Consider the following 17,311-nt stretch of genomic DNA (forward strand, 5'->3'; position numbering starts at 1 on the left):
TTGCAAAATACATAGACTTCAGTATCAGTGGAATATAGAGAAGCTAAATGCATATTTGGATAATATACAGAAAGTTTGAAAATGCCAAAAATAGTGAGTTAGTACCTATAAGCAAGGGTTTAATTCTTTCATTGAAGATGTTCTCTTTAAAGGAATTTAATGGCCTTAGAATAGTACCTGTGAAATGCGTGGTTGGATAGGTGGATTGGTGGATGGATGGATGGATGGATGGATGGATGGATGGATGGATGGATGGATAGAAGGATGGATGGGTGGAAGGATGGATGGGTGGAAGGATGGATGGGTGGAAGGGTGGATGGATGGAAGGATGGATGGGTGGATGGATGGGTGGATGGATGGAAGGATGGATGGATGGATGGATGGATGGATGGATGGATGGATGGATAGAAGGATGGGTGGAAAGATGGATGGGTGGAAGGATGGATGGGTGGAAGGATGGATGGGTGGAAGGATGGATGGGTGGAAGGGTGGATGGATGGATAGAAGGATGGGTGGAAGGATGGATGGATGGATGGATGGATGGATGGATGGATGGATGGAAGGATGGATGGATGGAAGGATGGATGGATGAAAGGATGGATGGGTGGAAGGATGGATGGGTGGAAGGGTGGATGGATGGATGGATGGATGGATGGATGGATGGATGGATGGATGGATGGAAGGAAGGATGGATGGGTGGATGGATGGATAGATGGGTGGATGGGTGGAAGGGTGGATGGATGGATGGATGGATGGATGGATGGATGGATGGATGGATGGAAGGATGGATGGGTGGAAGGATGGATGGGTGGAAGGATGGATGGGTGGAAGGGTGGATGGATGGAAGGGTGGATGGGTGGAAGGATGGATGGGTGGATGAGGAATAGTTCAAAATGATGGCTGATTGTGGGTTTTACTTTAACAAATATTTGTAAAAAAAGAACTAGATAGGAAGTAGTGTGGATTTCTTCTAATGAACAAGTGAGTCTTATTGTTTAGAGACCTTGTCTTTGAAAATCACAATTTAGGCAACTAGAAGGAGGTTCTTGACTTTCCACAAAGCCCCTAGAAATGCAGAGGTGTGAGGTAAGTTTGCGGTGCTTGGATGCGGAGTAGTGCTTAATGAAAGAGCAAGAACCCTCCCACCATATGTGAGAGAAGGGTTAGTCCCCACTCATCCCATGAGCCAGCAAATTGTAGGCAGCAGGAGGCCCCCGATGCAACTGGAGAGTAGGAAGCTGCTGCCCAGGGGTCCTGTGGTGGCAGAGCGCCTGGGGACCAACAGCAAGCCCATCCTTGGACTTCAGCGGGCTCTTCCTAGTTACTCTTGGAAAGTGAGTATCCCTGTGGCATGTCGTGGGACAAAGGACATTACACTAGAGAGAGATGGACACCTTTTTTGCCTGAACATAAATACATTTTTACGCGGGAATACATCCTAGAAATGTTAAAGCAAGTTAGCGAGGGGGCGATGGTTTGTGTGGAAGCAAAATCATTTTGTAGGTATCTTTTCGGGAACATGTCTCATTCGGTGAGGAGTAAAGCCTGTCACAGTTTCACCAAACACTGAAATGGATGAACCCTGCACATCCCTCGCTGGCTGATCCCTTACACTGCTGGTCTGTTCAGTCAGAGGGAGCGGATGGCGAGAAAGCGCTCTGTGCAAAATGCAGTCCTTTGCCTTCATTCAGCAGACTTTTGACCCACGTGGAATAGCAGCTGAAACACTCTCCGTGATTTAATTCACCCAGAGGTTTTCAGTAAATGAATTTAACAGCTGTTTTTAAAAAGCAGAATTAAAACAGTTTCCTTTTCCCCCCAACCTCGTAGATTTAGATGCAAAGACCTAACTGTTGGGTCTCTTGCCTCCTTAGCCGCATTTGCTGGTGGTAAAGGATAAAACCCAGGTCTGGAAGGACAAAGGATTTGCAGAATTTCATAATCTGTTAGAATAAGATTCTAAATTCAAAGAGAATACAAAGACAGAGGTTCAGTACAGGGCTCCTCTGTCCCTGAACACCCTCATTTACCACTTAAGGGAGCAAGTTCCCCTCCTCCCCATTCTCCTACCACACTGTTGGGACCCTCTTTATGTTTCACCTGGACCATGGCAGCTGCCTCAGTGTTGTGCCTTCTGATCTCGTGGTTCTCAGCCTGAGGTGCAGCCTAGACTCACCCTAAGGATGGATGCCCGTGCCACCCCCAGACGGTCCACCTCCTCGGTCTGGAGAGGCTTGATGTAGGTATGGAAATCCCCTGCACGTCAGCCTCCAGGCTATGACCATGGGAGCCTTCTGAGCACAATGTAAGCATTGAACTCCTGTCCAGAGCACTGAGTTTATCTTCCTTCTTGAAGTAAATTTGATCATTTAAATACAAAGTTATTAGCCAAAAAATAAAACCAAACATTCAGTGGCTCTCTCTTGCCTCTAGGTAAAGGTCAATCCCGAAACACATACCACAATAAAAATGAAATAAAAATAAAGCATAAACTAATTGAAATGTCCCAAACATGGCAACACCAGCCTGCATTTCCTGACTCTTGCAGAGTCTCGGGGTCACCACGCTTTCCAGCTCAGGGATGGGGTGATGCTTGTGGCTCCCAGAACACCAGGCTGGTTTGCATCGGTCTGCCTTTGCTGTGGCAGGTCTCTCCGCCTACAGCCTCCTTCCTCCCCTTCCTTCCCTGGCTCATTCCACCTCATCCAGAGATGCCCAGTTCAGGAGTGTTCAGCCTCCAGAGCAAACCTGGGCCATACCTCCAACTGTAGAGTGTTTAAGCAATCCATTGCCGCCTTCCTTAACAGAAGATGCCAAGTCCCCCGTGGCACTCCACGGTCACGAGAGAGAGATTGCAGGTGGCCCTCCCTGTGTGACACACACAGCAGCCCCCTGGCCCTACGTCTCCGCCTGCCATTCTCCCCCGGGTGTACTTTCATGGCACCTTTCCCTGAGTTCCTTCCCCTGAGTATATGCTGGCATGGTTCGGCTTAGTAAACGGATGGTCTATCAGTGCATGAAGCAGATATGGGAGGTTGCAGATATGGGAGGAACACAGGGTCATGAAAGGATTGTTACTTAAGGGGATGTTATCATTCAAGGAGACTAGAGAGGTAAGTTGTATACATTTATGCATATGTACATATACGCAGGCACATAATATGCATGTTTATAATACACAATATAAATTATTCTACATACTATATGATGTTTTATGCACACATACGTATTTTCAAAAAGTTGAGAAACATAAATTCGTTTTAAGACAGTAGGTTAGTTATATTTCCAAACGATACAATTAATATGTTTGTCTTTACCCTCCAAATACCTTTCCAGGTATTTTAAATTTAAAGCAATGGCTCCAGTTAATCATGAGCTGTCTATTTCTTGCCCCTACAAAGTGTCATAAGAGTCTGGAAACACGGGGAAAATTGTGTGTGTGTGTGTGTGTGTGTGGACATGCACATACCCAGCCTTGCTCCCAAGAGGATTTCAAGCTACGTAGAGAATACACAAGCATGTACTTTTAACCAGTGAAGAGTGGGGCTCCTGGGTCAGGTGAGTGTGCTCCTTGCTAACAGAGGAACGAGTCCAGTTATACAGTTCACGGTTTACCAGGGGGTGAAAACTGGCCATGGTTGCTCAGGAGAAGTACATCCATTGGTTCTAAGATAGGGCAGATATTGCTCACAAGGCAAACGAATGTCTTGAAAATGAGCTCTGGCTCGTAGAGGAAATAGAGTGAAGAAGGTTGTATCAGTCTCCTATTGTTGTATAGCAAATTACCATAAAGGTAGGCGCTTAAAATAGCGCTTAGTAGCTCACAGTTCTGGAGGTCAGAAGCCAGCACGTGATGGCTGCCTTCTCTGCTCAGTGGATTGCAGGTAAATACAAAATCAAGGCATCAGCCAGGCTGAGTTCTCGTCTGGGAGTTCCCAGGGGGAAATTCTGCTTTCGACCTCAGTCTTGTTGGAAGAATTCAGTTCCTCGTGGTTGTAGTTCCCATTCCCTTGGTGGCTGTTCAAGCTAGCAATAGTGCAAAAACCTTTCTCACTCTGAAACTCTGACTCCCTCTCTCTCTCTGGCCTCTAGAGCCAAATGTAAAGAGCTCGTGTGATTAGATTGGATACATCATATTATCTCCCCCTCTCAAAGTCAACTGTGACATATCACATCACCTAATTGCAGGATCCGTCCCTGGGATTATGCCGGGCTGGTATACCAGGGGCAGAAAACCTTGGGGCTTTTCTTAGAATTCTGCCTGCCACAAGGCTTAAAAGGGCCCCTTCAGTCCTCCCAGTATTTGGGGGTTGAAGGTGGAGGAGAAAAGAGACAAGCCAAGCCAACTCAACCTGGAGTCCCTAACTACCCACATTATGTGGATGTTCACTCCCAGGGATGCGCGTGGCCTCTGAAGAAGCAGTGCTGCCATCTTTCCTTCCCCATGAGCTGCCACGTACTTGCCCTAAGCCCAGCCTTATCACAGAGTAACCAGGGAGAGGCTCAGAACTCCTTACATGCTTGCCCTATCTTCTGATGGAACCCTTCCAGAAGTTCTGCCCACCCCCACCTCCCTTCCTACTGCAGCTCTGTGACCCCTAATCTCAACCCATCACCCTTCATGCCAGGCCCATGGTCCCTCAGATCAGCTCCACGCTAAGAGAGATGTGCTCATCTGCTGTCTGGGCCAACTGAAGGGTCCAGAAGCTGACATAAGCTTACTGCACGGTTGCTTCTATTGTTTATTTCAGGATGGCCAGGTGTTATTTACAAAATGATTAAAATAGCAGCTTGACATGAATTTGTTGGAAAACTGAGGATAGAAAAATATGGACAAGATTGCACGTATATTAAATTAATCCAGATGAGCCTGGCATAGCAGACAATGCAGCTGTTGACCCGAGGTGTGGATTTATGAGAGTCCGGCTGAGCAGAACACTGGCCCAGATGTATAGAAGGCCTGGACCCAGCTTTCAGACTATCTTTTGGTCACGTCTCCTTTTCACAGCCAGCCAAGCAGGTCCGCCGATCGACCTCTTCATGAGTCGCGTTCTTCACCGAAAAGTAAAGAATCATATTAGATAATCTGCTAACGTAATACTTAACAATGAAAAGTCAGAGGCTCGGAAATAAGTAACAGTATAAATGACAACACGGGCCTAATTGAGAGCACTTACTGTGTGCCAGCCTTTGTGCTGAGCGTTTCGTATGCACCACCTCATTCAGGTCTCGGGGGCATCAGAGACGTAGGTTCTGATCTGGCTTCCATTTGATAGAAAGGGAAGCTGAGAATCAGAGGAGTTGAAGGTCTTGCCCTGGGCCACACACCGAGGAGGAGCTGGCGGAGAAAGGGGTGCACAGACTCTGGCTTGAGCTGTCACCACCCAATAGAACACCTGCTTATCACCACCTGTATAAATATTTTGGTTAAATACCAGAGCAAGAAACAAACTGTGGGAGTGATGTCATCAAAGTGGTGACATAGGAGACTCTAGCTTCCGTCAGCCCACGAAGATCAACGATTAGCTATCCATGAACAGAAACAGCTCTGGGAAAGCTATGGAGTCCATTTAAGAAACTTCGTGAACATCGTGAGCAAAAATCCTAAGAGTAATCCCACAGACAAACCCAGCAGCTTTCGCCACTGTAAAAGGAACTAACGACCAGCTCAGCTGTGGCAGGACAGCTCCAGATTTGATCAGCTTTTGCCCCATATGTACTTGTGTTTGCCAGTGCAAACTACCAGAGTCCCTCTTAACTCTCTCTGCCCCCTTTCACCAGAGCCTGCAAACCACACCAGCAGCCAGCCCAGGCCCCTGCAGCTGTGCAAGTGCAAGGTGCCAGCCTCGAGCCCCATGGCTGACCTTCATCACTGTGCATGCCAAAAATGTAATAAGAAACACAGGTCATCATATAATTACAAAGGGGTCTATTTACCAAGAACGTATAGCAACTATTTATCTATCTATACCTATATATAAAACAACACATTCTTAAACAACCAATGGGCCAAAGAAGAAATCAAAAGGGAAGTTTAAAAATACCTTGAGACAAATGAAAATGGAAGTACAACATATCAAAACCTGTAGGATGCTGCAAAAGAGTTTTAAGAGGGACTTCTATAGTGATAAATGTCTACATTAAGAAATAAAAAAGATCAAATAAACAACCTAAATTTACACTTTAAAGAAACTAGCAGAAAAAAGAACTAAGCCCAAAGTTAGCGGAAAAAAGAAACAACAAAAATCCATGCAGAACCAAATGAAATAAAAAGACCCAAAAACTGTAGAAAAGACTAACAAAACTAAGAACTAATTTTTTTGAAAAGGTAAAATTGACAGACCTTTAGCTAGCCTAAGAAAAAAAAAAGGCTGAAATAATAAAATCGGAAATGAAAGAGGAGACAGTCTAATACCACAGAAATAAGTGATTACTGTGATTATTTATACATCAACAAATCTGATAACCTAGCAATGGAGAAATTCCTAGAAATATACAACCTATCAAAACTGATTCATGAAGAAATAGAAATCTAAACGGATCAATAACAAGTAAGGAGATTGAATCAGTGATCCAAAGCCTTCCCTCAAAAAAGCCCAGGACCAGATGGATTCATTGGTTATTCCTATCAAACACTTAAAGAAGAATTAACACCAGTGCTTTTCAAACTTAAAAAAAAAAATGAAGAGGAGGGAACACCCCCAAACTCATCTTACAAGGCCAGTAATCCCCTGAAACCAAAGCCAGAGAAGGACACTATAAGAAAGAAAACTGCAGACCAATGTCTTTGATGAATATAGATGCAAAATTCCCAAAAACATATTTGCAAACAGAATTTAACAGTACCCTAAAGGGATCATACAATATGATCAAGTGGGATTTATCCTTGGGAGGCAAGAATGGTTCAACATATGCAAATCAATCACTAAGTAAAATAAATATTAATAGAATAAAAGATAAAATCATGTGATCATGTCAATAAATGCAGAAAAAGCATTTGATAAAATACAACATCCTTTCATGATAAAAAAAAAAAATACAACAAATTGGGCAGAGAAAGAACGTACCTCAATGTAATAAAGGCTGTGTATAACAAGCCCGGAGTGAAAGCCCAACAGTGAAAGGTTGAAAGCTTTTCCTCTAATATCAAGGATAAGACAAGCTTTCCCATTCTCACTTACCCCATTCAGCATAGTATTGGAAGTCCTAGCCTGCCTGAGTAATCAGGCAATAAAAAGAAATAAATGCATCTTAATTTGAAAGGAAAAAGTAAAGTTGTCTTTGTTTGCAATGATATGGTCTTTTTTAAAATACAATTTTATATGTAGAAAATCTTGAAGAGCACACCAGAAAACTGTTAGAACTAATCAATCAGTGAGTTCAGTAAAGTTGGAGGATACAAAATCAACATATATAAATCAGTTGTTTCTATATACTATCAGAAAATGCCAGAGTGGGGCACCTGGGTGTCTCAGTTGGTTAAGCATCTGCCTTCGGGTTGGGTCATGATCACAGGATCCTGGGATTGAACCCCACATTGGGCTCCCTGCTTAGCAGAAAGCCTGTTCCTCCCTCTTCCTCTGCCTGCCACTCCCCCTGCTATGCTCTCTCTCTGTCAAATAAGTAAATAAAATCTTTTAAAAAAAGTGCCGAAGAAATAAGGGGGAAAAAATACCATTTACAACAGCATCAGAAACAATTAAATAATTAGAATTACATTTAACCAAAGAAGTAAAACATCTTTACACTGAAAAATACTAGGCTTTGATGAAAGGAAAGAAGACACAAAAAATAGATATTCCATGTTCATGGAGCAGAGGAATTAATACTATTAAGTGTCCATAACTTTCCAAAGCATTGTACAGATTCAATGCAATCTTTATCAAAATTCCAATGGCACTTTTCACAGAAATAGAAAAAAACAATCCTAAAATTCATATGGAGTCACAAAGACCCTAAATAGTCAAAGAAATTCTGGGAAAGAACAAAGCTGGAGATATTACACTTCCTGATTTTGAACTATACTACAAAGTTATAGTAATCAAAACAGCATGGCACTGGCATACACATAGAAACATAGACCAATGGAAAAGAAACAAGAGCTCAGACATAAACCCTTGTATATACAGTCAACTAATATTTGACAAGGAAGCCAAGAATCCTCAGTGTAGAAAGGATCATGTCTTTAATAAATGGTACTGGGGAAACTGGATAATGATATGCAGAAAAGTGAATTCGAACTTTATCTCATACCATTCACAAAAATGAACTCAAATGGATTAAAAACTTAAGTGAAATACCAACAACCATACAATTCCTCAGAGAAAACATAGAGAAAAAGCATCTTGACCTTGACTGGGAAAGGATATGTTGGCTATGACACCAAAAGGACAAGCAACAAAGCAAAAATTAATAAGTGGGACCCATCAAACGTGTGCACAGCAAAAAAAAAAAAAAAAAAAAAAGTCAGCAAAATGAAAAGGCAACCTACAGAGTGGGAGAAAGTGCTTGAAAATCATGTATCTGATAAGGTGTCAGTATCCAAAATACATAAAGAACTAATGGACCTCAATAGCCAGAAGACAAACAGTTCAATTTAAAAATGGGCAGAGGACCTGAATAGACATTGTCCCAAAGAAGACATACAGATGGGCGACAGACACATGACAAGATGCTCAACATCACTCATCTTCAGGGACATGCAAATCAAAACCACAATGAACTATCACCTCACCTATTAAAATGGCCATCATCGGAAAGACAAGAGATAAATGTGAGGATGTGGAGAAACAGGAATCCTTGTGCACTGTTGGTGGGAATGTAAATTGGTGCAGCCACTCTGGAAAACAGTATGAAGTTCCTCAAAAAATTAAAAATAGGGGACGCCTGGGTGACTCAGTCAGTGAAGCACCTGCCTTCAGCTCAGGTCATGATCCCGGGGTCCTGGGATCGAGTCCCGCATTGGGCATTGGCCTCCTCGTTCAATAGGGAGCCTGCTTCTCCCTCTGCCTGCCACTCCCCTGTTCATGCTCTCCATCTCTCCCTCCCTCCCTCTCTCTCTGACAAATTAAAAAAAAATAAATCTTTAAGAAATTAAAAATAGAATTTTCATATAATCCAGCAATCCCACTTCTGGTATATATCCAAAAATATGAAAACAGGATCTTGAAGAGATATCTGCCTTGCCATGTTCATAGCAGCATTATTCACAGTAGCCAGGCTATGGAAACAACCTAAGTGTCCATCAATGAGTGAATAGGTAAAGAAAATGTGAGATAAGTATAGATATAGATATATAGATATATGAAGAATAATATTCAGCCATGAGAATAAAGGAAATCCTGCCATTTGCAACAACATGGAGGGATCTTGAGAGCCTTGTGCTAAGTGAGATAAGTCAGACAGAGAAAGAGACATACTGTATGGTATTCCACTTATATGTGGAATCTAAAAAAAGCCAAATTCATGGAAACGGAGAGTAGTAGAGTGGGGTTACCATGGGTGGGAAGGTGGGGGATGATGGAAAGATTTTGGTCGAAGCATATACATTTTTAATTATAAGGTGAATAGTGTTCTAGGGATCTGATGTCAAGTATGGTGATTATAGTTAATAATACTATACTATGAACTTGAAAGTTACTAAGAGAGTAGATCTTAATAGTCCTATGACATGAAGGTGTTACCTAACACTATGGCGGTAATCATTTTGCAGTATATGCGTGCATCAAATCAACACATTGTACGACTTAAACTTCAAACAATGTTATATGTCAGTTATATCTCAATGCTAAGAAAAAATAATTTGACAGGATTTCAACAACAACAAAAAACCTGTGGCATATACATGCAGTGGATTATTCAGCCATAAAGAGGATTAATATGTTGGTCAGTGCTACCACCTGGAGAAACCTTGTGATGGTTAATTCTATGTGTCAACCTGATAGGGACACAGGGTGCACTGATACTTGGTCAAACAGTATTGTGGGTTTTCCTGTGAGGGTACTTTTGGATGAGCTTAACGTTTACATTGATAGACTGAGTACAGCAGATTGCCCTCCCTGATGTTGGTGGGCCTCATCCTATGAATGGAAGAGCTAACTAGACCAATCCTAACCTTCCGTTGAATAGCTAAGACATCCGTTTTTCCCCGCCTTTGGACTCAGACTGAACCCCCAGCCCTTCCTGGGTCTTGAGTCTGCTGGCTTTCAGACTGGAAATCACACCATCAGCTCTCGCGAGTCTCCAGCTTGCTAACCGCAGATAGTAGGAAATACGTAAGAGAGGGAAGCCTCCATAAATATGACCCAGTTCCTTGTTCTATGTGTGTATACGTACATGCCCACACCCTGTTGGTTCTGTTTTTCTGAAGAGCCCGGATTCATACAAACGTCAAAGACATTATACTAAGTGAAAAGAATCCAGTCACGAAAGTCCATATATTGTATGATTCCATTTATACGCAATCTCTAAAACATGGAAACCCACAGAGACGGAAAGTAAATTGGAGGTTTCCTGAGGCTGGGGAGGAGAGAAGAATGGGAAGAAACTACTTATTGGGCGTAAGGTACGAGTTTTACTCTGAGTCATTAAAATGTCTAAGAAGCAGATGGAAGGTGGTCACGCAACATTGTGAAGGTGTGAAAGGCCACTGAATTGTTCCACTTAAAATGGTCAATTTTATGTTATGTGAATTTCACCTCACAAATTATTTTAAATGAAACAGAAAAAAGTAAAAAATACATGCATACGTACTCATGGACACATGTATGTGTGCACACATGTACACACAGGTGTGCGTGAATGATTACAGTGCATGTGTGTATGTGCATGCCTACACACGCACACATGTGTGCACATACACACACGTGTACACGCATACTCGTGTGCATACATACACACCATAAACACACATACAGACACACCAAGAGCTTCCAGGGAGCCAGGTTGGTATCACACTCCATGGAACCTAAAATGCCATGGATATTCAGATGCATATTGATTTTCATACCACCATGCTGGAAAAAAGCTTTCCGATTACAATGATAAGACACTTGATGATTAGCCATACCCAGATTTCATGGCATTAACATGGAAAGCAATGAGCGTCTTAGGATTGATGAAGGCAGCTCCAGAGAGAAGGCCTGGGACGGTGTTTCTCAACTTAAGTTGCTTACTGCTGGATATCCTGAAAAAGTCTGAAACCCATAGTTTGTTATTATTATTATTATTATTATTATTTTATTTTTGCTTAGTTGAATCTGTTTTATTAGTCCCAAAAAGTATCACAAAGCACTTAACATTGTTGACTCATAATCATACAGAATTTTAAAACCAAATGAGGATTCTCACTGTAAGTTGTTGAAAAGTACTTGTTATTAATATTCCTGGGAAATTTTAAAAAATAAATAGTGATCATTTTAGGGAAAATTGTCTTTTTATATTATATCATAAATTGTGAGGTTTTAGGTTCATTCCATTAATTTAACAGCACATTTTAAATCAACAGTTTAATTTTTAAAAATATGTCGGGAGGGGCGCCTGGGTGGCACAGCGGTTAAGCGTCTGCCTTCGGCTCAGGGCGTGATCCCGGCGTTATGGGATCGAGCCCCACATCAGGCTCCTCTGCTATGAGCCTGCTTCTTCCTCTCCCACTCCCCCTGCTTGTGTTCCCTCTCTCGCTGGCTGTCTCTATCTCTGTCGAATAAATAAATAAAATCTTAAAAAAAAAAAAATAAAAAAATAAAAAAAATAAAAAATAAAAATATGTCGGGAAACTAATTTTTTTTTAAACTCTATTACTGTATTGACCAAAGCAAACATGTCACTGGGCCATACAGCCGGCAGCCCCACTTGTGCCCAGTGAGTGCAAAAGAGTGCTTTTTGCTAACAGACACATGAAAAAATGTTCAACATCATTAGCCATCAGGGAAATTCAAATCAAAACCACATTGAGATACCACCTTACACCAGTTAAAATGGCAAAAATTACGAAGGCAGGAAACAACAATTGTTGGAGAGGATGTGGAGAAAGGGGATCCCTCTTACACTGTTGGTGGGAATGCAAGTTGGTACAGCCACTGTGGAGGACAGTGTGGAGGTCCCTCAAAAAGTTGAAAATAGAGCTACCCTATGACCCAGCAATTGCACTACTGGGTATTAACCCCAAAGATACAGACATAGTGAAGAGAAGGGTCATATGCACCCCAATGTTCATAGCAGCAACGTTCACAATAGCCAAACTGTGGAAGGAGCCGAGATGCCCTTCAACAGATGACTGAATTAAGAAGATGTCCATATATACAATGGAATATTACTCAGCCATCAGAATGAACGATTACCGAACATTTGCATCAACATGGACGGGACTAGAGGAGATTATGAAATGTGAAATAAGTCAAGCAGAAAAAGACAATTATCATATGGTTTCACTCATTTGTGGAACATAAGGAATAGCAGGGAGATCGGTAGGAAAAGGCAGGGAAAAATGAAGGGGGGGGTAAACAGAGGCTGAAATGAATCACGAGAGACTATGGACTCCAGGAAACAAACTGAGGGTGGGGGGATGGACTAGCCTGTTGAAGGGTATTAAGGAGGGCACGTATTACATGGAGCAGTGGGTGTTATACGCAAACAATGAATCATGGAACAGTACATCAAAAACTAATGATGTACTGTATGGTGACAAATATATCATAAAAAAAAAAAAAGAGTGCCTTTTGCAGGTTGAATCAGGCAACAATGATCAGCTCACAGAGAGCAGAGTGAAGAGCCCGTCACAGACTGAGGGACTAACCAGCAAGGTGATAGTTACCCAGACAAGGAAGTGAGATCTGCAGAGAATTGGATTTTTTGTCCCTAACAGGTACAAGCTTGAGCACTGCCCAAGGCATCATAGAACTTGCTTCTGGTGCTTGGAACCAGGATCAAGACAGTTTGAGATGAGAGTTAGGGACAATTTTAGTCATCTTTCTGTTACCATTTGAAAGAAGTAGACGCTTACGACTGATGCTTCTCCAAGCGTGGTCCCCTCAGCAGCATGAGTCTCATCTGAAACTTGGTAGAAATACAGACTCTCAGGCCCTCCCCAGACCCACAAAATCAGACCTTTGGGCATGGGCCCTGGCAGTCTGTATTTTATGAAGCCCTTCAGGTGATTCCGATGCACGCTAAGGTCAGGGACCTCAGTCCCAGAGCAAACAGAATGACTCAACTATGTCTTAGAATTTGGTAGCGTTTGTTCTATCCCTGCTTTCAGAATAGTCTACACTACACAAAAAACTACGTTTAAAGAAATAGCTGGAAAAACTAAAAATCATCAGGAAACATCCAGGATTTGCTTACTTCCAGCTAGTGTTCTCACTGGAGCGGTGCCTCTTACACAGTCTCTCACTTCTTCGTAGGGAGCCAAATGCCTACCCTCTCTCACGCAGCAGCCCCTCGCCCCAAGTGGATTCGCTCAGGGTGCTCCTGTCTGCAATCCTGTGTTGCCCAAAGCGGTCAGAGATAGAAAATCGTTCCTAAGGAATTAACACTGTGAGTACAGTGAATGTTCCACGGCGGGCACCCTTGCCCCCGGGGCGCACCTGCCTACCTCTGGCAATGATAGCACCCCTGTCTGAGACACCTGTTTTCTCAGAGACTGAAAGACGAAGGATCTAGGCCAACATGCTTCTATGACCGTGTGTTTGAGGCCTGTGTGTTTCCAGCAAGCAGCCACCTCTTCAAGAGGTGGTACCATGAAAGGACAGGTAGAATTTAAAGAACGTGGCAGGGTTAAGGCAGAGGGGGCCTGCTCGCCACTCTGTTTTTTTCGCTGAATTGTGTCTGGGGAGTCTGCAACCGTGGTGCGGATTCATACTGACAGCCTTTCCAACAGCAGACGTAAAGAGAAAATGAGAATGGGAGTAGGAGAGATACATCAGAATTAACCCCAGAGAGCCCCTTAGTTCACCTCCAAGGGCGTTCTCAGTATCCTACGGGATCTTCCGCACACCACCAACAGATTCGGCTTTGAATCTGTTAAACCGTTCGCCAAGGAGGCTTTGTGGTGGAAACATTTGTGTGCGAAACAGTGAAACTGCCAGGGCTGCATCTGAGAGGGGGCACCAGGACCAGCACCCAGCATTTAGAGGAACAGCGAGGCTTCACACATGGGGAAGAGCAAAGGGAACTAAGGGAAAGTACAGATGAACAAGAAGTCAGGATGCAGAACCTTCTCGAGACGGGCAAACATTTTTACTTCCTGGAAAATGTTTATCACGGTTACTCTTGCCTCCATGTTCATATCATCAATCTGGTGCCGAGATGACTTTGTACATAAAGTGAGCAAAAAGCTACGAGTTAAGTAGACTTCTACGGGGTTTTAAATGTGTGTCTCCCCTTTGAGCTCAGGTGATGCTGAAAAATATACGTTTCTCTCTTTGCCTACAGACCTGTTTTTTGATGCCATAAAGATGAAGAGACTTTTTGTAAATACCCTGAATAGCCAGCAGAGGAATAATTCAATATGAAGAAACAAAATATGTATGCTTTAAACAGGAAGGAACAAATATACTATCTTTTGTTCTGATTGCACGTGTAAGCTCGTGTTAGCCTACTATGAAATGTGTAGTTTGATCCTACACCTTTAAAAAATTGGAATGCACGCACTTTAGACTTGTAATTGTACAAGTCTACGAAAATTATAGTTTTTGTTGTGTCGTCAAGGAACTTACATTCTGCGGAGATAAGCTCGATGTTGGCATCTTTCAACTAGAATTAGGAAGACGACTGTCATTGTCCTACTTTGGCAAGTATTGCAGCATAAGGGGCTGTGGCCAGCCTGCCGAAACTCCTAAGGCCTTCATTTCAATGGAGATAGGTTTGACAAAGAAGAAAAAATTACATTAAGGAATTTTGATTTATGCCTCCCTGGATTGGCCACTTCAAGAGTTAGGAGAGGGGTCCAGCCCAAGGGTGCAGTTTCTGAGCTGTTTGTTGACCTCTGTTGCTCCGTGTCAGCCAGGCAATGTGAAGAACAAACACAGAGTAGAAGAATCAGGCTTTCCCAGTTGGAGGGAGATAATGCCTTGGGACCAGTCCATATTCCCAACCCACCAATCCCAGGCCGTGTCTTCCTCTGATTCTTTCTTATCAAATGAGACTCTTAGAGAACAGACCTGTCTCTTATCTCACTTGATGCCAAGATCCATTGCCTATGCCACTGACCATTCTCTGCTGAACAGCCCAGCAGCCCTGAGATGCACCTTGCACAGGTCTGAAAGGAAGCATACAGAGGAGATTTCCACAGTTGCTGAAGCCAAGCACATAGGCACATCAGGGGCACCAGCTTCAATGTGAGGAAGTATTCTAAAAATCCCTTTGTACTCTCCTGGGCCAAAGCTGTGAGCCCTAGTGGTGCCCAGTCGTTACACCCAAGTCTTATAAAGACAGCTTGAAGGTAACATCCAATCACACTCTTAACAGCATCAAGGATACGGAAAGGCAATAGGAAGAGAAACAGCCCACAGGACCTACAACAAAGAGACTCTGAGCTAGAGGTCATTGAGTTTTCTATCTTTTCCTTCTTCGGTACAGATTATCTTCTAAAAAGTGGACACTGTATGAATTTGCTTACTAACTCTGATTTTAAAAATTATTTTCTGCAAATGCAATGTATTAAATAGTAAATCTGCCTTTGAATAAATATTCAGAATCACTTCTGAGTAGAACTTTCCTAGAAGAAAATGGAAGCAAGGACTTTAGATGTTCTGATTACTACATTAGTAGATATATATTGAGCAATGCTGGAAAATAAAACATTTTAGCAACCTGACTTGCAAATACCTACTAGACTACAGATAACCCATGTAACAATCATGTTCTGAAATTTCCCAGGAAGGCAATTAAATAAGAGACCTCAGAGTAGTTTCTTAATGCTATGCTCAGGCTCTTCCCTCATACATAGAATTTCCTGGAAATCCCTAGATAATAATACAGATCAGAAGAAATGGAGGTACAGCAGTTTAACAGTATACTTTGCTTAAATGGAAACACATTATAATTACAACAGTGAACATCTATTGACCTATGATTCTATTGCCTTAGGGTCTGCTTTAATAAATAGTCTGCAAATTTGAATGTGAAAAGACGTTGTTTACATAAGTAGTTACAAAGAGCCTCTAATATTACAGTAATTGTGTTTGTTGATTTCCGTTACTCTGAAAAATACCCCTCATCCCCACTAGCAGAACCTCTGTTACTGGGAAAGACATTAGATTGCTGGAAGCTTGTTTTAGTCAATAGTAGCCTAATAAAATCACAACGCTGCTGTCTTTGTAGACTCTAGTTGGAGAAATAACTGTGATTAAGCATGTTTGTTTTGCAGTGTGAGTATCTATTTCAATGCTTGTTTTGCTTGTCTCCCATTTTCCTTCTTCTTCTTTTTTTTTTTTTTTATTATGTTAGTCACCATACAGTACATCCCTGGTTTCTGATGTAAAGTTCGATGATTCATTAGTTGCGTATAACACGCAGTGCACCATGCAATACGTGCCCTCCTTACTACCCATCACCATTTTCCTTCTTCTTACAGATTTTTAAGAGCATTGGCTCTGATGAGACTGTCCAAGGGCAAGGAAGTCGGAGACTGATCAGCTTTTCTCTCTCAGGTATGTTTTGCTCACCTGAAGGCCGATGGAGACAATAAGAAGGTCAACCAGCAGTCTGGAGACCTACTTCAATTTGACTCTTACCTACAAGTTACTCCACCTCTATGTGCCTCAGTTTCCCAATCTGTTCATTTAATCCCTCATCTAATTTAACACAAAAGTTAAAAATATCTGCTCCGTTTTCCTTGACCTCATAAGGACACTGGAGGAGTCAATAAGTAACAGATGCTAAAGCCCTTTGAGATGATGAGAAGAAAAGCTACAGTTTCACTTTGCCTCCATCATCACTAGCATTATCTGAAAGTTTACAAAGTGGAGGTAGGGGAAAGCCTGGGGAGAGAAGCAGCCAGCAGACTTTGTCTAAATGAAATCTCACGTGAAGCTCAATTGGCAAAACAGATAAAAACCTAGCTGCTCAGAAAAGTACATTTGTGGAAAAGTCAGTGAAAATCCAAATAAACTATGTAACTTAATAGTGTTTAGTTGAGTAATCTAATTTTTTTAGTTTTCATAATGTATCATAGTTCTGTAATATATTAACAATGGGGCAAACTGGGTAAAGGATATGTTGAAAATCTTTGTACTATCTCTACAACTCTTCTGTAAATCTAGAATAATTTCATTTTTTTTTTTTAGATTTTATTTTTTTATTTGACAGAGAC

The 17,311-nt window shown here is 42.1% G+C and overlaps 1 protein-coding gene across 1 annotated transcript in view; it reads left to right on the forward strand.

The window, feature by feature from the left end:
* The window catches only part of HECW1 (HECT, C2 and WW domain containing E3 ubiquitin protein ligase 1), a 419,927-nt gene that overhangs the window by 252,370 nt on the left and 150,246 nt on the right, over positions 1-17,311 (forward strand). The window contains exon 5 of the mRNA XM_045793669.2: positions 16,574-16,649. Coding sequence (XP_045649625.2) covers positions 16,574-16,649 — 76 coding nt within the window. The remainder of the gene's footprint in view (positions 1-16,573; positions 16,650-17,311) is intronic.

The sequence above is a fragment of the Ursus americanus genome, chromosome 3 (genome assembly GCF_024610735.1).
Source record: "Ursus americanus isolate L20-20 chromosome 3, mUrsAme1.1.p, whole genome shotgun sequence".
Taxonomy (NCBI): Eukaryota; Metazoa; Chordata; class Mammalia; order Carnivora; family Ursidae; genus Ursus; species Ursus americanus.